Below are 19,899 nucleotides of genomic sequence, written 5' to 3'. Positions count from 1 at the left end.
CTAGGACCTAGGACAGCGGGACTCAGGCAGATGCTCATGGTGCGGTGAAGCCCAAATGGGACAAGGATTCCTGGGTCCCCTTCCTATGCTGCACCTCCACCCTACGAAAGCTCATGCCCGGAGATGGAGATTGTCTCCAGGGCTGATCCACCATGTGGCCTGGGGCACCTGACTGTCCCCACTCCTGGCCTCCACGTGCCTGTGTGAAATGAGGAAGATCACTGCTTCCCTCGTGAGTAAGAACTCAAACCATGTAAGCAACTACTGCTGATATTCGCTGCAGTCTTGGTCATCACGAGGGCTTCAGAAAGAACAGCGGCCACGTGAATCTGCGTTCATCAGCCCTGGACTCTCCCTTCTGGAAAGGCAGACACACCTACCTTACAGCTATCCCTCTGATGTGAGAGATGCTGTTGCAGGGGGAGGGGGGCAGGGAATCTGTGCTACCAGATATCCCAGGGGTTCTAGAAACTTCTCTCCTCTCTCCTCTCCAGGCCGGTGCCCTCCAGGTGGGTCAGGCAACCTTACTTGGATTAGAGTTGCTGCCCAGCCCCTCTCCCCAGCCCTTTTCACATCTTAAATGCTTGTTTCTGGGACCTCCCTGGAGGTTCAGTGGTTAAGACTCCATGCTTCCACTGCAGAGGGTTCAGGTTCTATTCCTGGTCGGGGAACTAAGACCCCACATGCTGTGTGGCACAGCCAAAAAAAAAATTTTTTAATAAAATAAATTGTCTCTGAACAACCAAGGAGGGGAAGTTATAAAATTCAGAAGTCTCATCTGAACCCACCCTCCTGATGGCAACTCATTCACTGCACCACAGGAAGCACCAGGGAACAGGTGTCCCCAGACTGGCAACTATGCCAAGAGGCTGGCATCTACCTCCTGCTTCCGGGCCAGAAGTCTCCAACAACATGAAGTTAATCACAAAGGCTATTCAGGCCAGGCAATGGGAGACAGATCCAGTCATGGAAGGAAAGCAGGCAACCCAACAAAACCTACTGACAGGTGTGTTCTCTGGGACCTGAGGGGCCGAGAAGGCCAGAAGGGGCACACAGAGTGTGACCCACAGCCCAGCCACTCAGGATTTGGAATGCAAAGGCCCTGACCCACATCTGTCTATATCAGTGGCTACTGCAGGGGTGTGTCTACAGTCCACAAAACTCAGGGTGCCTCCCAGAGGCCCACGGCCTGTTGCTTTCAGGAACACCCATGAACACCCTGTTCAGAGCCAGGCCTGGGGCTTGGCACGGCAGCTGCCAGGATGGCCTCTCTATTCCAGGACCTCCTCGCTGGTACCAAGCCATGGGCTGCATCAGAACCAGGGGTGTGTAGAGTTTGACCTGCCTGTGTTATCACAATAGGGAAATTTCACAAGGCTATCTGAATTGGCTTCCACTCCAGATAAATGGGCTTCCCTGGTGGCTCAGAACTTAAAGAATCTGCCTGTAATGCAGGAGAGCTGGGTTCAATCCCTGGGTTGGGACAATCCCTTGGAGGAGGAAATGGGAACCCACTCCAGTATTCTTGCCTGGGAGAATCCCATGGACAGAGGAGCCTGGTGGGCTACAGTCCATGGGGTTGCAAACAGTCAGACACAACTGAGCAACTAACACTTTGCTGATAAGTGAGACAATGGCCCCCCACCCAGGCCCCATTCCCACCTGGGCCTAACTGGCTGGAGCTGAGCAGCAATTCTCTGGGTTGCCAGAGGCCCTCCACCTCAGCCTGCTTCACTGCCCTTCTTTCTCTGCTCTGTACCCATTTTACAGATGGATCATCTCAGGTCCAAGCCAGGTAACACTGTTAAATAGCTGTGAGTTACTGTTTTCTCAGACTGGCCTGAGTCTAGGAAATGCCTGGAGCTACTGCGAATTTCACTACCAGGCAAAGATGACTGAGGAGGGTCTTTCCCAGGCCCCTGTACTGGGCTCCTCCATCCTACTGCTAGCTAGCTGGATATGTACTCATGATGGAGGAAGTCTGTCTCTTGGCCTCCCCAGCACCTTTCACGCTACCAAGTGGACCCTTAAGAAAGTCTATTAAATGGGCACACAATTATCCCCAAGTCACGGAGCCAAGAAGGGGAACCAGATCCAAAGCCTGCTGACCCCCAGGCTGATGGGAAACCAGGTGGGATCTGAAACCAGACACACCTGGGTTCCCATCTTGCCCTTTCACTTATAAACTGTGTGACCTTGGACTAGTGTGTTCACTTCTCTGGACCTTAGGAACCTTCACTTTTAAAAAGCAGGTGGAATGGGACTTCCGTACAGCAGATGAGGATTCGATCCCTGGTCAGGGAACTAAGATCCCACATGCTGTAGGGCAACTCAGCCCAAGCGCTGCAACTAGAGAGCCCATGTGCTGCAACTCAAGAAGCCTGCATGCCACAACAAAGACCAAGCACAGTCAAAAAACAAAATTAAAAATAGAAAGGGGGAGGGGTGGGGGGAAGTTTCCTTATGCACACAGAACTTATGTACATAAAAGGATCATTACTCAGTAATCTAAGTTCTTATTACTATTAACTACAGTTCTTCAAAAGGGGAACTGGACATGGGCCAGGTCAAGGAAAGGAAAAAGATGTCACCAGGTCCACTGCTGAGTTCCAACTCCAACATTCCTTACTCCCAATGATCAGGTTAAATCTTGGGGACACCCAACCCACTCTGGACTCTGACTCTGTGCAGACTGGTGAGGCCATTGTAGTTCCACATCCTCCACCTTTGAGAGCTGGCCAGTTCAGCGGGACAAACCCCAGCCCCTTTATCCAGGTCATCTTACTCCTCGGTCACCTTCGACATTCTTCCTCTTCCAGGCAGCTTTCCTGGACTACCCAGGAAGGAAGTCTGAATAACCACCACCTCTGAAACACAGCTAGCACCCAACCCTTTCATCCTCAGACAAAAGAAGGCTCAACCGAGTCTTACAAAGATATCGTTACAGTTGACATCTTCCTCTCCCACCAGCATCTACTAGCTCGCACAGGGCTGAGGGGGAACGAGGCCTGAGACCAGCGTAAGGCAGAACATGTCTGAGGTCACACAAAGAGGGTGAAAACCCAGGTCAGGGGTGGGAAATGCCAGAGTGAGAGTCTCCACTTTCCACACCCAATAGCTCACACATGCAGCGGCAGGAATCCCCGGGGCCCTCTCTCCCCAAAGCCACATCCCAGCTACCACAAATCTCAGATGTGTGTTCGCTTCAGAGGGTATGATGCTAGCAAGAATCCCTGGGCTCCCATGAGGACCCAAGATGCTCAGTGACCCAAAACTCTGGCCCTTAAGTTTTCACTGGTTGGTAACAAGACGAGAAAAATGAAGATGGTATAGTCTCATAGACTCAAAACTAGTGACTGTTCTTTATTCTGGAATTATGTACAGTCATCTTTTTTAGTGTCAGAATAGTCTTCCTTTCATAAAACAATAGCACAAACAGGTGACAGGTTAAGTAAAGCCCATATTTAGCAAAATTACAAGGTTCATGAAATCAGTGTCTGGAACCACATGTACACCCTGCCCCCGAGAAGGTGACAAATGTCAATTGTCTCTTTTTTTCTTCCCAAAAAATCCAGGAAAAAAAATCCTAGCGTCTCACTCAAGACCCTTAGGGCCAGAAGTCTTTGCTGGGATCTAAACAGATTCCTGCCAGCTGCAGTTAAAAGCCACATCTCCTCTTTCTGCCTTCAACACACAGTCATACCCCAGCTGGGGTTTACATGGCTGCTTCTTGAGACCTTTTCCAATCTGCCCAAGTCATCAAAATTAACACCCTTCCCATCCCAGATCAGGGGAAAGCAATGAGCCACCTCCCAGTTCAGCAAAAGACCCGGTGAGGAAAAGGCCTGTCTTCCTGGGAAGGGTGGGAGGCCTGCGCTCAGGGGACAGAGTTGGGAGGAATCTTTTTTTTAATGGCCACACCACACAGCATTTGAACCTGTGCCCCCTGCAGTAGAAGGGTGGAGTCTTAACCACTGGACCACCAGGGAAGTCCCGGGAGGGATCTTGAGGGTCCCAGAGTTCAGCCTCACCCTGCCCCCATTTGTAGAGATGGGACAGTTGAGGCACAGAGAAGGGAAAAGATTAACCCAAAGTCACAAAGACAACAGCAAGATCAAGAGCACACCAGCCTTCCTTTGAATCTAGCAGGGCCAGTCCTCCAGAACCCAGAGGGGCCCTGAACCCACTGCAGATTACCACCTCCTTCCCATCCGTCCACACCACACCGGCCAGGGTGTGCTTCATAAACACTGCCCACCAAGTGCAATTCCTTCCTGTCTCAAGCAGGGGTCCCAAGCCTCCCCAAGTCAAGCAGGTCCAAAGATGGATCCGGGGCCCTGACAACAAAGTTACCCCCACTAAACCCTGCCACCTTCAAATCCCAGATTTACTGACCAGTGAAATCTCTGCCCAACTTTCTAGAAGAACCCACGTATGCAGGTCCCACATGCCCACGGCAGGAACTATCGCCACAACCACTCCTCCTTCAGTTGACACTTCTGCTTGGCGCAGACCCAAGGCCAACTCCAGTCCAACTCTCAGAAACTCCAGTGTGACTATCTTCTCCATCCAATGAATCTTACTGACCTCAAAGGATATGCCTACCCTAAGAGCCACACTTACATTCAGCAGCAAATTCTCCGCAGGCTCCTTGGCATATAACCTCTACTTGTATACTTCCAGTGATGGGGAGCTCAGTGCCTAGCAGAGCAAGTCAGTCCAGCACTACTCGGAGACACCTCTTCCAGATGACCCTTCAGCTGGCTGACGGCCGTTACCATACATCTTCACTTCCATGGTGAAACAATCCAACTGCCCCTTCAAATTTACCTCAGTTCAGTTCAGTCGTTCAGTCGTGTCCGACTCTTTGCAACTCTTTGCAACTCACCTGATGTGATATCCAGACTCTTTTCTCTCTCTCCAGGTTGACTTCTCCTCCAATTTACAACCCAGAAGGAACACAATCAGGTGGCCTGACCGACTCACTCACTCTTCTATCCAGTGGGACTGTTACCTCCCCCATGCGGGGTAAAACGCTTCCACTAATGCAGCCTATGGAGAAGGAAATGGCAACCCACTCCAATATTCTTATCTGGAGAATCCCATGGGTTGCAAGAGTTGGACACAACTTAAAGACTAAACCACCACCAAGGCAGCCTAAGGGTCCCAGGTCCCTGGCCACATCCACTAGTGACTCAGCCTATAACTGGCCAAAAGCCCTCAGCCCATCTCCCAGGAACTGTAGGCAAACAGGTCTTGGCTCACTCAGTCCTCATTACTACCCAGCAAGTCTCTCATTTTACAGATGAGAACACTGAGGCACTGAGAGGTTAAGTTATTTCCAGGAAGTCACAGCTGGTAAACATCAGAGAAGGAATTTGAATTAGGGCGGGGTATTCTGGCCCCAGGGCCCATGCTCTTAATTACTGCCTTCTGTTGTAGTTATGGAGCTAATTATTTTAAGGGGAAGGGGAGAGTCCAAGTGCAGGAATTGACCTTGAGCCCAATTACATTTCATCTCATTCTGCAGGAAGGAGGCTGCCACTCTGGGTGCATTCCTCTCTACCCTGGCTTCCATGGGGTCTGTCCTTCCCCTGGGCCAACTCTCCTCTTCCCCCTCCCCAGCCCGAAGGGTAAAGTCACCCCTCCCCTCCCCACAGGACCACCCTCATCCTCATTATCAGAAATCTCAGCAGGACATCTTGGAGAAAGGCATTCAAACTTCCCCAGACTGGGAGGGCTCTGGCTTTCTCCCAGGAGAAAATTCTAGCCCTCGGGCAGGAAGAAACAGGTACAATGTGAGAGGTTGTTTTTCCCCTGCAGCCTGAGGCCTGCTTCTCTTGGAGACTGCCCAAGGCCGGGAGGCCCAGAGAGACCCCATCGCCTGGCCTAAACCTCTGGTCACAGGAGGCTGCTAAGAGACAGCCCAGTGCCAGCCTCGCGGGAACCTACCGGAAGGGATGAAAAACGTGTAACCCTGTTTCAGCTCAATTCTTTGGCATCGCTCCACACGGTCTCCCAGGAAGATGTCGCTCTGTTTGCCTGACAGCACCCACTCCTCATACAGTGCCAAATTGTGCAAGGTTGGAGGAATCAGCCAAAAAATCTTAGGAGGAAAAGGAAGCAATAGGTTAAAGATCCAGGCCAAAGTCTCTGATTTCTTCCAGGCTCTGCCACAAGCCAGGAGACAGCCCCACCTGCCTGGGAGCAGAAAGGATGGGGGAGGACCCATCCCCGGGGACCCCTCTAGGACCAGGTTCCCCAAAGGGTCTCTGGAGGGGCAGGGAGGGCTGTGCTGCTGGTCTGGGAGGCCCCCTGCCTGCCTTTAGAGAATCTTCATTCCAGCTGAAACACCAGGGTGGAAAGACTTAGACTGGGTAGAATATTCTTTCTCCTGAGCCATGGGCTTGTGGGGGGAGGTGGGGCAAAGAGAGGAAGGGGGATTTCTTAAGTTGTAGGATAAAATGGCCCAATAAATAAACCCAGCTTGCACTCGCTCTGGAGGAAAAAAAACATCTGGAACCAAGTGGGGTGACTTTCTAACCAGAATTTCTCCCAACACGTTTGGTTAAAACACATGCACACGCAGACCCAGAGGAGCAGGACGGCACACACATATTCTCAAGGAACACCCACGGCCGTGCAGGGACCCCTCCGTTCCCACATGGACAGGCACACAGGGGCAGACACAGCAGGAGCATCCTGAACACATGCCTCACCTCCTTTCCCTGGGTGATGTCTGTCCCTCATGGAAAATGTTCTTGGAGGCAGGTGGTGCCAGCAACTAGACTTGTAAGTTAAAAGGTCACAGTGCTAGAGCTGGAACTACAGCTGGGGGAAGTGAATGCTGGGGGGTTCTTGGGAGCCAAATCTGGAGTTCTAATGTGGCCTAAGATGCTTCCTAGGTGGTGCGAGTGGTAAAGAACCCACCTCCCAGTGCAGGAGACATAAGAGACTGGGGTTTGATCCCTGGGTCGGGAAGATCCCTGGAGAAGGATGTAACAACCAATTCCATTATCTTTGCCTGGAGCATCCTGTAGACAGAGGAGCCTTGGCAGGCTATAGTCCATGAGGTCACAAAGAGTCAGACAGGACTGAAGCATTCATGCTCCCAATCGGGCCTAAGATGCTTAGGACATTGATGGATTGGGTGAACAGGGGTGAATGGGTGACCAGAAGTGATGCAAAAGAGTTGACCTTGATCTTTCCCTCCAGAAAAAGACAGTGAGGAGGTGGCCCCAGGGTACCAAGTGGCCCTCAAAGTACTCACAGGGTGGGGGCTTGCTGAGGAAGGTGGGTGGAAGGAGAAAGGTGAGAGCCCCTCCATGCACAAACAGTCAGGGATGCACAGAGATTTGAAGAGACTCAACTCAACTTACCTTCCCACCCCGGAAAACATGGTACCAAACGGAAGTACCTCCAAAGTCGATGTGGAAGTCAGTGAAACAACCCTTCACACTCATTAGACAGTACCTGCAGCACAGGAGCGAAAAAACAATTCAGTGCCTGAATCACAGGAGGTGAGCAAAGAGCTTCAGAGATGCTTGACCTGCTGCTGCCCTTTGATAAACGCTGACGTTGGGGAATTTTCTTTTTTTAAAAAACCCAAATCTAATTGGAGTTCCCCATGGGGGAAGCCCCTGTGATCACGTGATGAATCTCAAGCATTGGCTATCTGCCCCCAAGGCTGGGGGAGGCATCTTTGTTCTCAGGTTCCCGCCAGAGAAAGAACTGGCAACCCACAGGCCACTTCGTTTCTTCCTTGCAGACAGTTTCTACTCTTGTCCCACCCCCACACCTCCTACGCAAGCAAGAAGCTTCCTTTCTACTCCTTCCAGCTCCTGTACCTGCTGTTCTCCCAAGCTGCCAGGCCCCTGTGCAGCAGCTGGGCCCCCTGGAATTCAGTTGTAAACCACCTGCATTGCTTGCCAATTACTAGTCCCCATTCATTTCCTCCTTCATTCAACAATCATTGACTGAGAGCCAAGCAGTGGTCCAGTCCAGAGCTAGGCATGGCACTTAGAGAAAAGCATAGACCCCTGACCTGAAGGATGAAACACTCTTACTGGAACACAGCCCTGAAAAAGTTAAATGGCAAGACAAACTGCAATTGATTGCAAAGTAAGCAATGCAGCTACAAGTACAAGGGTATCAGCCGTAAAAGACCACAGTGTTCGATTCCATGTATGGAATGTCCAGAGTAGGCAAATCTCGAGACAGACAGCAGGACAGTGGTGGCCAGAGGCTGAAGGAGGTTGGGGGAGGAAATGGAGAGTGACAGCTAGTGGGTACAGGGTTTTGTTGTGGGGTGACAAAAATGTTCCAAAATTGATGGTGGTTGCATGACTCCGTAAACATTCTAAGAAACACTGAATTGTACACTTTAAATGGATGAATGGTGTGTGAAGTACATCTCAAAAAAAGCTGCTAAAACAAAGTCAAGTGGTAAAGCCACTAGGGGTGGGATGGTGGAGAGGCAAAGAGGGAGGGAAAGAGGGAAGGAGAGCTTGGCCCTTAGAGGCTGGGACAGAGGGAGTGCATTTGGAAGAAGAAACCTGCCAGCAGCTCTGCCTCTAAGCTCCTGCAACTGCCAGAAAACCCATCCTTCCTTACTCAGCCGTCTCCTCCCTCCTCCCTCCACTTGCTGCCCTCCTAGGGCTAGGCAGAGCTCAGGAGGGGGACGGACAGGCTTCCAGGTCTGGGCCTGGCAGATGGCGGTGCCAGGGCCCCCTCCCTCCCACCTATCCCTTCCCACAAGAGCCACTGCTGGGGGCAGTCCCCCAGGGCTCATGCTCACACACCCTAGCGCCTCCAGAGGCCCGCACACACATGCTTACCCCACTGACCTCTTTTCCCCGCTGCACTTTCCTTTTCCACGGTTTTGGGGAAGAGGGGAGGAATGGGGAGGGGACGGGCAGGGAGGAACCTGCAGCTTAAGAGAAGATAGTGGGGTGGAGGGGAGGAGGGGGGCGTGGGGCAGAGCTGGTTAGGAAGCTGGAGGGTTCCAGGTGGCCCCTCCCTCTGGTTGCCTTTTGCACCTCACATTCAGGTGGACCCGGGGCTGTCGGCAGTATGCAGGCTGCGTGCCCGCGTCCCTCCTCTGGATAGGCTGGAAGGAGCCTTAACCATGTGTCTGCAGGAGGCTGACAAATCAGAAGGCCTTCCCGCACATCAGAGCCCCGCTGCCTAGCAACCCCATCGGAGGGGTGTAGTTGACAGCGCAGGACGCAGCCCAGTCACGAAGACAGGCGCGGGCTGCGGTGCTGGCGCTGAGGCTGTTAAAGTCCCAGCTCCAGCTCCGGCTCCGGCTCCACACCCCGCTTCCTCCTCCCTGCCCACCCAGCCAGGTCCTTAGCCGAAGGCCTGGGTGTTTCTCATCTCTCCAAGGAACTCAAGGGGCAGGGGGGTGCTGAAGCCCCCACCCCACCCCCACCCCCATGGACCACACCGGCCTCTTCTCTCTAAGCACCACTTCAAAATATTAGTCCTCATTTTCCTAAAACCATCTCTTCTTTTCTTTTTTTAATCTAACCTTGATTTCCACCTCCTCCAGGCCCCTGGCAGAACACAGTCCAGGAAAAACAATTTAAGTGTTCGTGGGATGGAGCAAGGCGAGATGCTTCCTTTGGCCTGCAGCTGGACACTCTCCCCGGTGCCCAAAGCAGAAAAGAGAGCAGTTTTGGCTCTTGGGCCCCAGACCCAAGCCTGCCTGGTCAAACAGGTCACCCACCTCAACCTGCCCATCTCCAGCCTCAGCCCCAACCTCCCTGGCAAGTGTGGAAAGGGAATCCCTTCAAGCTGCGGCTGCTGCGTGCAAGGGAAAGTTCTCCAAGTTGAGCTGGTGTCTGTTCTGCCCTCCCAGTCACCCTCCAGCATCCTCTGAGGCCCCTCGGAGCTCCGGGGAGCCACTTCCAGACCAGCCTCTCCTGGAGAGGTCCCTCCTCCCAGGTCCCTCATTTCCAGGCGTCCGGGACCGACCGGTCCCTCCTGACGGGCAATTGCATGCTTTAGGGCAGCCAGGGGAGCTGGGAGAGGGCTGCTTCGGTCCCGGTGGCTGCAGCCTTCGCCCCGCCGTGCTCGTCCCACGTCTCCCCCCTCACTCCGGCTTCTGGCTCTCTCTGGCGTGACGCCTTTGCACTGACCTCTAACAGCTTCCTCTTCCAAAGCACACCGCAGTCACATGGGCACCCCGGCTCGGTGCCACGGCCGCTAAGCTCTCGCGGCGGCCGGCCAGCCAGCCTTGGTTCCTCCTGGGCGGAGGCCGCCCCCTGCCCGGAAAGCCGCGCCCCCCCCTCCCCCACCCCCGCACCGGCGCGGGTGGTTTTCTGTGCAGGACACCTTCCAAGTTGGCGGCTGAATATCAGGCGCCCCCAAGCCTTTGGGGGGGCTCCCGCCTCCCAAGGCTCGGGCTGGTTGGGGAGGAGCCTGGAAGGTGGGGGCGCTGCACCTGCAGCACTAACTTTGGGGCGCTGCCTGGCGTCTGGGGAGGCGGGGCAACCCCACCCCACCCTTTTCCCTCCAACTTGGCGAAACTCCCCCGGCAGCCCAGGGGGCGTCCCCTCGGGCAAAGGTCTGGTGCGCGGGGGAGGGGGGGGTGCCTGGAAAGCTGGCACCGGGTGATGGGGCTGGAGGCGATGAGCGCGCGCACGCGTGCACACACACTACACACTTACACGCAGCCCCGGGAGACACAAAGAGCCGCTCCGCGACGCCGGCCGTTCAGCCCGTGGGCGGGAGGCGACCCACACCCCGCCCCAGCGCGCCCCGAAGGAGTGGGGGCTCCCGGGCAGCCCGGGGTCCGCAGGGCGCCGCGCAGGGACGCCCGCCCAGCCCCGCCCGCAGTTACCCTCGGCGGTGCGGCTCCCGGGTGTCCCCTTGGGCGGCGGAAGCTGGACGCTCGCCCGGCCCCCGCGACCAGAACCGAGCACCCTCCACGGTGCTGCCAGGCCCCGGTCGAGGACCGCGGAGCCCTCGCTTGCTGGCTTCCTTCCTTTCTCGGGGAGCTGGGCGCAGCCTGCACTCATCCCCGCGCTGAAACTGAACACCCGCGCGGCACGGCGGCCGCCAGGGAGGCGGAGGGAGGCCGCGGCGGTGACAAGGAAGCGCGCCAGACCAGCGCCAGGGGACGCCGCCGCCGCCCACGGCCGCCCCCTCACCCGGGCTGGGTGGGGGCACCAGGATAGCTCTCCCCACCTCTGTTCTACTGGCAAGCGCCCGGGGACTCCCGCACACACGTTTTCAGGGAGTATGGATGCTATCCTGCTGTTGAAGGCGACGACCCAGCAAAACTAGCTTCCTGAAATGCACCCATCGGGGCAAAGCTATAGGAAGGGCCAGTGCCAGCAGGTGGAGGGCTTGTCAGATCCCGGGTGTGGCAGCCCAGGGACCAGGGATGCTGCTCTGGCCTTAAAACACACTGCCAGTATGACCTTGGACAACCACTTCCCCTCTCTCAGCAGGATACTTGTCCTGAGGGCAGGGAGGTGACCTGAAGTTCATTTGCAATCTAAGATGCTCTTGCAGCCCTGTCCCTTATCTGCTCCCTTAGTAGCTCGGTAACGCCACATCATAGAACTCCTGTAGAAATTCACTGATAGACACTTTGATGATGAATCCAACCTTCACAACAACCCTGTAAGGTCATTCCCAGGATTGTATCCATTTTACAGGTGAGAAAGCAGAGAGGCTCACCCTGATCACTACCCTTGAAGTGAGGTACTTATCCAAACAGCCTATCTCAGAGATTCTCAGCCATTCTCCCCACATCTCCCTGGTAAATCCCAAGACTCACAAACAGCAGAGTCTGCAGGTTACAGCCAAATCTCAGACACTAACTGAAGGAACTGTTGTTTAGTCACTAAATCTTTTTTGTGTGTGTGACCCCGTGGGCTGTAGACAGCCAGGTTCCTCTGTCCATGGGATTTCCCAGGCAAGAATACCAGAATGGAGTCTCCTGCAGGTGGATTTTTTAAATCACTGAGCCACCAGGGAACCCCTAAAGAGTTAGTCCAGCTCAAATCAGAAGTCCCCTCCATCCCAGGCAGGCTCATCAGGACAACAGTCCACTTTTCATCCCACCCTTCCCGCCCTCCTCCCAAACTACAAAAAGGGCAGGAGATGGTGGTATGCTGGCTTCAGGGACAGAAATCAAACTTCTTTCTTTAGCCAAGTCCCATTCCCCAGGCTACCAACCATTCTTAATGAATAGGTTCCAATTATCAGCTGCTCATAATAATAGCTGTTTACTGGTATGATAACATTTTACCCTCAAAACAACCCAATAATCCCCATTTTAGGGAAGTGAACACTGAGCCATTTCAAGGTGGTCAATCCCCTGTCCCAGGGTGCTGCTTTCTGTTGTCATTTACAGGATGGCTCATGCATTGGAACCTCCCTGATGGCCTGCTGTGAAGTTAAACTGTAAACACCCTAGAAAGGGTTGAATTTTTTACCTTATGAATACTTTGCCTATTTAAAAGAAAAGACAGTCATGACAATGATTATCCCACACCTTGAATCAGAACACCAGTCATTGAGTTAAATGATCTAAGAGAGGAGAAGGCCCTGACAACAGGATCAAGCTGTCCACATGGGAGACATATTACCTTTCTTTTTTTTTTAATTTTGTATTTTGGCCGCATCACCAGCATACAGGATGGTTCCCTGACCAGAGATTGAACCGAGGCCTTCGCAGGGAAAGCACCCAATCCTAACCACTAGGCCACCAGGGAACTTCCCCATATTACTTTTAAAGTCACAAACGCCTCAGCTTCTTGAGAGGAGGGACCATACCAGATTCATCTGTGTAAATGCAGCACCCAGCAACAGCCCTATAATTATTCTAATCAGCTATGTGAACTGGACCAAATCATTCCCTGCCTCTGGAACTCAGCATCCCATTTGTTAAAGTACTCAGGGCCCTCTAACTCATGGCCCTCACAGATCAAACCAGGCCCTGAATTGATTTGGTTTGGCCAGCACTGTTTTTTTGTTGTTTTTTTTTTAAGGCTTTTTTTTTTTTTAAACGTTGCCTCTCTGGTTATCCAGAAGCAGCTCCTACTGACTTACGCTCAGCTGCTACATCCATAGTGCATTGAACGACTGTGAATTTCAGCTTCCATTTATCTGTTACAGATGTGACAGCTGGACCATAAAGAAGGCTGAGGGCCAAAGAATTGATGCTTTCGAATTGTAGTAATGGAGAAGACTCTTGAGAGTCCCGTGGACTGCAAGGAGATCAAACCAGTCAATCCTAAAGGAAATCAACCCTGACTATTCACCGGAAGGACTGATGCTGAAGCTCCAATACTTTGGCCACCTGATGCAAAGAGCCAACTCATTGGAAAAGACCCTGTGCTGGGAAAGACTGAGGCCAGAAGAGGGCAACAGAGGATGAGATGGTTGGATGGCATCACCGACTCAATGGACATGAGTTTGAGCAAAATCCAGTGTGCTGCAGTTCACAGGGTTGCAAATAGTCCCATACAACTTAGCGACTGGACAACAACAAAAGTAACCTGCTTCCTATATTTTTGAGATTTGTGTGCTAAGTATAAAACACAGCACCTGGGTCCATACATGGCACTACAGGAAAGGACAGTTTTCTTTGCTCTTCTTTTTGAGGTACAAGGGAAAACCCAGGAATCCAGAGGCCTGGGTCCAGGGCATGGCCCATGTGTGACATCAGCAGCCTCTCCATGTCAATTTCTCTGTGTGATAATATTACACAGGGGAAATCATTTACGATGCCAGCAAACATGACTGATGAGAGTGAGAAGGTAAATATGGGTTGTAGAGATGCCTTATGTAAATATGAGGGAGGGTAGATTAGAAAGCAGTGGATGCCAGGATTCCAATGGCAGCTGCAGCCTCTGTGTCTCTATACATGAGACCACATGGACAAAAACATTTTATCCCAACTACATTTCACATCCATTGTAGGCTCCATCTTCCCTTTAGCATGGCAAGGAGGCAGGGCAGGGATCACAGGATCCCTGTTTTGTAGACGGAAGTGAAGATCCAGACTTCCCTGGTGGTCCAGTGGCTGAGATTCCATGCTCTGAATGCAGGGGGCCCAGGTTCAATCCCTGGTCAAGGAACTAGACTCTACATGGCACAACTATGAGTTCACACACCACAATTAAAAAAAATCCTGCCTGCCACAGCTCAGACCCTGGACAACCAAATAGATAAATAATTTATTTAAAAAAAAAAAAAAGGAGATGAAACACTTGCCATAGGTACAGGGAGTAGCAGAGGCAGCCCCAAAACTTGGTCTTCCCAGTGCCTGTCTTCATCCTGTTTCACCTTTGTATCCTCATATTATTCCCTTGTTCTTCCTGCCACTTCCAGAAAGTACACGGGAAGAAAATGTGGTCAATTTTCAATTTGTGGGGAGCCAAGTGTATGCTTTATATGGGATCCCATTTAGGCTGGGCTTCTAAGCTCTTTTGGTACATGGTATATCTCCAATACACCAGCAAACCTCATTTCTGCAAGCCTGGAGTGTGAGCAGGTGAGAAGGGAAACGCCTTGCCCATTTCTTTCTGAAATGCGTTAAAATATCCTACAGTCCTAAGTGAAAAACGTGTGCCCATGTCACAGACCTAGGAAATTACTGTAGAAGTTGTAAAACACGTCCAAAAAGTCTCTGAGTGCTCCCCTACCCCTTCCAGAGGCAGAGCCAAATTCCCCTCCCTTGAGCGTGGGCTGGATTTAGTGACTTGCTTTTAACTAACTAGAATATGGCAGAAGTAAATAGTATGTCAGGCTTTCCACATGGCACTGGTGATAAAGAACCCCCCTGCCAATGCAGGAGACACAGGAGACGTGGGTTCGATTCCTGGGTTGGGAAGATACCCGGGAGGAGGAAATGGCTATCTACTCCAGCATTCTTGCCTGGAAAATTCCACGGACAGAGGAGCCTGGCAGGCTATAGTCCATAGAGTCACAAAGAGTCGGAAATGAATGAAGGGACTTAGCATGATCGAAAAAGTATGTGACTTCCAAAATTAGGTTATAAAAGGCACTGTAGCTTCCTCCTGTTCTCTCTCAAACCACTCCTGATGGAGGGAAGGAAGCTGCCACGTCTTGAGGACACTCAAGCAGCCTTACAGAGAGGCCCACATAGTGAAGAATTGAGGCCCAGGCCTAAGCTGGTTTTTTGTTTGTTTTTTTTTGCCACACCCCATGGCTTGTGGGATCTTAGTTCCCCGACCTGGGATGGAACCTAGGCCCTTGGCAGTGAAAGTGCAGAGGCTTAACCACTGGACCATCAGGGAATCCCCCAGGTCTAAGTTTTAACCCAAGTGTAAGCAAGACTTTGAGCCATAATTACCCACCTGAGTCACACCTGCCCTTCAGAAGCTGTGAGCTGATGCTACTAAGATATACATTTTTTAAGTTGTTAAGTTTAAAGTGTGATGTAGCAATAAACAACTAACAGGGATACTTCCAAGTCATTGTCACTGTTTGTACAACGGTAAGGAATTTCCCAAGACAAATAATTCTGTACAAATTGTTTCTACAGGACAGCGATGGGGGTGGGGAGGACGTGGCAGAAATAAGACAGTGCAGCTGATATTCAGTCCACCCTGTCATCACCTTTTCCCTTTATCCTGCTAATGACACATCACTTCCTAATATATATTATAACTTAGGATAATATAATAATTTAGGGTAAATTATAATATAATTTAGAGCTTCCCTAATGGCTCAGACAGTAAAGAATCTGCCTGCAATGTAGGAGACCCAGGTTCGATCCCTGGGTCCGGAAGATCCCCTGGAGAAGGGAATGGCAACCCACTCCAGTATTCTTGCCTGGAGAATTCCATGGACACAGGAGCCAGGCAGGCTACATACAATCCATGGGGTTACAAAGAGTAAGACACAACTGAGCAACTAACACATACACACACACACACACACACACAATATAATTTATCCTGGCCTGTCTCTTCTCCCAGCCAGAATACAAGCTCTGTGAGAAGAGGGACTCTGTTTATTTATTCACTGCAGTCTACCAACTACTTAGTGTCTTGCACGTAATACACAGCAAATGCAAGAGGTAATTAATAACTAGTATAAATATATATATATATATACACTAGTTATTTATATTTTGGCTGCACCATGCAGCTTGTGGGATCTTAGTTCCCCCACTAGGGATCCAGTGGGAGCCACAGTAGTGAAAGCACCAAGTCCCAAACACTAGACCACCGGAGAATTCCCACACTAGTATACCCTTTACACATATTTTGTCTCCCACAACGTTGCAACTACCCCCTTGACAACTGTCTCCACACCTTCCTTGCCTGAAATTCCTGAACAAAAATCCATTAAAATTCCTTACCTCCTCACCATGATCAAAGGGCATAAACCCTGGAACCAGGGAGGAAGCAGGCATGGGTTGGTAACCCTCCTCTCGCCCCGCTGCAAACCCTCGGTTCAGGTGACCCTTCCTGTTTCCACTCTCCAGGCACCTCCAGCATGAAAACTCTGGTTTCTAGAACGTGTCGTTTTAATTAAATTCCAAAGAACAATTCTATGATCCCAGAGGACTTCATCATCATGGGATTTTTACCTTGTTTATTAACTGAAATTAGCATTTGTTTCAGCCGAACAAACATACTACTTCCAAGGCGACAATTTCCTTCCTAACAAGCTTCAAATCCTATAACCAGTTCTAGGCCACTGACAGGGTTTGTAAATTTATTTGCCACATGATCCAACCAATATGTCCAAGACATGTGGTTCTAGAAAATTGTGGGTGACTCTTTTTTTGGTAATTAGATAGAACTCTCAGTGTATTAACAGAGCTTCCTATTTAAAGGAATCTTTCAATAAAGTGAAAAATACACTGACTATCTCAGACAGGGGAGGTAGACATTACTTAATTGAAATCTGTCACCCAAGGCTGTCTATTTCACCTTCCTAAATACATGTCCCATTTGTGCTCTGCTCTCCCCTAACCCTGCCCCATTACCCATCCTCAGGTAGATGATGCAATGGCTGCTCTATCAGTCTGCCCCCACACCTCCTTCAATCCACACTGCAGCTGCAGAATTTGCAGAATGCAAATCTGAACACATCCCTCTCTGCTTAAAATCTCCAAGGTTTCAGGGGACTTCCCTGGTGGTCCAATGGTTAAGACTCAGCTCTTCCAATGCAGGGGGTGTGGGTTCAATCCCTGGTTGGGAAACTAAGATGCCACATGCCGAGTAATCAAAAAATATATATATATTTTTGTAATTCAAGAGGTTTCTGATTGCTCTTAGGAGAAATACAGACCCCCATGGCAATCCACTCCAGTATTCTTGCCTGGAGAACCCCATGGACAGAGGAGCCTGGCAGGCTACATCCCATCGGGTCACAGAGTCAAACACAACTGAAATGACTTAGCACGCACACCAGCTTTATGACTCTCTTCAAAAAATTGTACATTCTTTAATTAAAAAAATGCCTTAATGATAAAAAACGCTGACCATCATCTGAGCCTTCAGCAAGTCATATGGTAACATCAAAGATCACTTATCACAGATCACTACAATAAATAAAATAATAACGAAAATATTTGTAGTACTATAAGAATTATCAAAACATGACAAAGACATGAAGTGAGCAGATGCTCTTGGAAAAATGGAACCTGTAGACTTTGATTGACATAGAGTTGCCACAAAACTTCAATTTGTAAAAAAAAAGAGAAAGAAAATAACAAAAAACCGCTATTGGCAAAGCTCAGTAAAAAGGAGGTATCTCCTGTATCATGAATATTAATTATAAGTTCTCTTTTTCTGAAGTTTTTTAGCCCTCCCGCCCCTTTTTTTTTAATATTCCAGGCTTTCCTCATATAGTTGTTGATCCTTGGCTGTCTATTCAGTTAGATGTTTAAAAAATGATTACAAGCTGGGATTGTAGGCTGGGTTTTGTTAGAGGGCCTTACTAATTATAAGCTACCTTTTTCATTGAGAGAGCCCTGTATATCAGTATCTGTAACTATTTTCTCTTGAGACCATGCAGTTTCTTCATGGAAGGAGACCCACTGAAGAAACAGACTTACTCCTGCTCCATGTCTGATAATAATCTCACCTGGCCTTCCTGTGAGCCTGGTGTTCCTCCTCAGGCGAGAGCATCCTTACTCTACAGGCTGATGCACTCCCAAGGGGTGAAACAAAATCTTACTCTTTGTATGTGTAAAGTACACAATATATATACATAAACAGATACACAGTATCTTGGCGACATTAAATTTTGGGAGGTGGGCAATTAGGTGAAAGATGTGTTTAGAAGGGAAATGTCTTTAAAAATAAAAAAAGCTCCTTAGGAGGATAATTGGAGAAGGCAATGGCACCCCACTCCAGTACTCTTGCCTGGAAAATCCCATGGATGGAGGAGCCTGGTGGGCTGCAGTCCATGGCGTTGCTAAGAGTCAGACACGAGTGAGCGACTTCACTTTCACTTTTCACTTTCATGCATTGGAGAAGGAAATGGCAACCCACTCCAGTGTTCTTGCCTGGAGAATCCCAGGGATGGGGGAGCCTGGTGGGCTGCCGTCTATGGGATTGCACAGAGTCGTACACGACTGAAGTGACTTAGCAGCAGCAGCAGCATGACTCCTGTCAGCCTGGCCCACCCCTCATCCTGCACCACTGACCCTCCCTCACTCTGCTCCACTCCTACTGGCCTTTTTGGCAAGTCCTTCAGCCCCACCCTCTTCCCAGCCCTCCCCACCACCCCAGGCTCTGTACACAGTCAGAAAAGCTCTTCCAAGGTCTCTTCACTTAAATAACTCCTCTTCCCTTCAGACCACAGTTCAAGGTGGCTTGCCCTGCCCTCCATGACCTGATGAATCCCCTGGTACAAGCTCTATAGCACCAGAGGTCTCTGCCTTGTGGCCTCCTCACAACTGCAAACTTCCATTTGTTTCTCTGATCATTGGATTAATAGGTCTCCTGCACAGACCATAAGATCCATGAGGGCAGGGAGCTCACACGGTTTTCTCCCCGTTGTATTCTCAGTGCCCAGCACCAATCAGTTGTTCAATATATAGGTGGAATCAATCAATCGATCAATCAAAGACAGCCAGGATCTGCCTCTAATCTGAGTTCCACACTTGTTCCTCAAGCTCCGCCTCTGTGATTCCATCAAGGCCCTTGGCACTTGCCTACCTCCATCCCTCCCCACTTCCCTCCCATCTCCTCTGTCCTTTAAATCCCATGTCAAATATCCCCTCTGAGAGGATTTTCTGAGGCCAGAAGCCAAAAAAGATTCCTCTTTTCCCCATTTCCCTTCTGGGAACCTGTTTCTCTCTGCCTAGGATGAAAGCTGGCTTCCCTGGTGGCTCAGATGGTAAAGAAACTGCCTGCAATGCAGGAGACCTGGGTTCGATCCCTGGGTTGGGAAGATCCCCTGGAGGAGGGAATGGCAACCCACTCCAGTATTCTTGCCTGGACAATTCCATGGACAAAAGAGCCTGGCAGGCTACAGTCCATGGAGTCGCAAAGAGTCAGACATGACTAACACACACACAGGATGAGAGCTGCACCTTGCACTCGCGTTAATGGCCCGTTGCTCTCCAGAAGGTAGGGGCTTTTAGACCTGTTTCTCTATTACTTCCCTGTCCCAGGGTCTCCATAAATTTTGCTGCAATTGCATCGAAACAGAACAGAATTGAAAACCCTCCTACCAACCCCACCTTGAGCCCAGTCTTTCCCTTCAAGGCAGCCCAGATCCAACGGGTATTAAGAAGCATCAGCTTTGAGAGGAGAAAAAATGTCTGAGAAGTAATTAAACAGAGAGAGAGCTTGAAAGCAAAACGTTGGGAAGCCCAGGGCCAGCGTGCTGGCCTCCCTTACAAAGCCTGGCACGGAGTTTGCATTCAATATGCACTGAATGAAGGGC

General features: G+C 50.7%; 1 protein-coding gene across 5 annotated transcripts in view; it reads right to left on the bottom strand.

Annotated features, from left to right (window-relative positions):
* The window catches only part of KDM2B (lysine demethylase 2B), a 119,513-nt gene that overhangs the window by 73,687 nt on the left and 25,927 nt on the right, over nucleotides 1-19,899 (bottom strand). For all 5 annotated transcript variants that reach the window (XM_055550456.1, XM_055550453.1, XM_055550454.1 and 2 more), the window contains exons 7-8: nucleotides 7,380-7,473; nucleotides 5,953-6,106 (exon numbers count right to left, since the gene is read on the bottom strand). In XM_055550456.1, the coding sequence (XP_055406431.1) occupies nucleotides 5,953-6,106; nucleotides 7,380-7,473 (248 nt within the window). The remainder of the gene's footprint in view (nucleotides 1-5,952; nucleotides 6,107-7,379; nucleotides 7,474-19,899) is intronic.

Source organism: Bubalus kerabau, chromosome 16 (assembly GCF_029407905.1).
Source record: "Bubalus kerabau isolate K-KA32 ecotype Philippines breed swamp buffalo chromosome 16, PCC_UOA_SB_1v2, whole genome shotgun sequence".
NCBI classification, from domain to species: Eukaryota; Metazoa; Chordata; class Mammalia; order Artiodactyla; family Bovidae; genus Bubalus; species Bubalus kerabau.
Note: the sequence above shows the minus strand (reverse complement) of the source record. Positions and strands in the feature narration are given on the sequence as shown.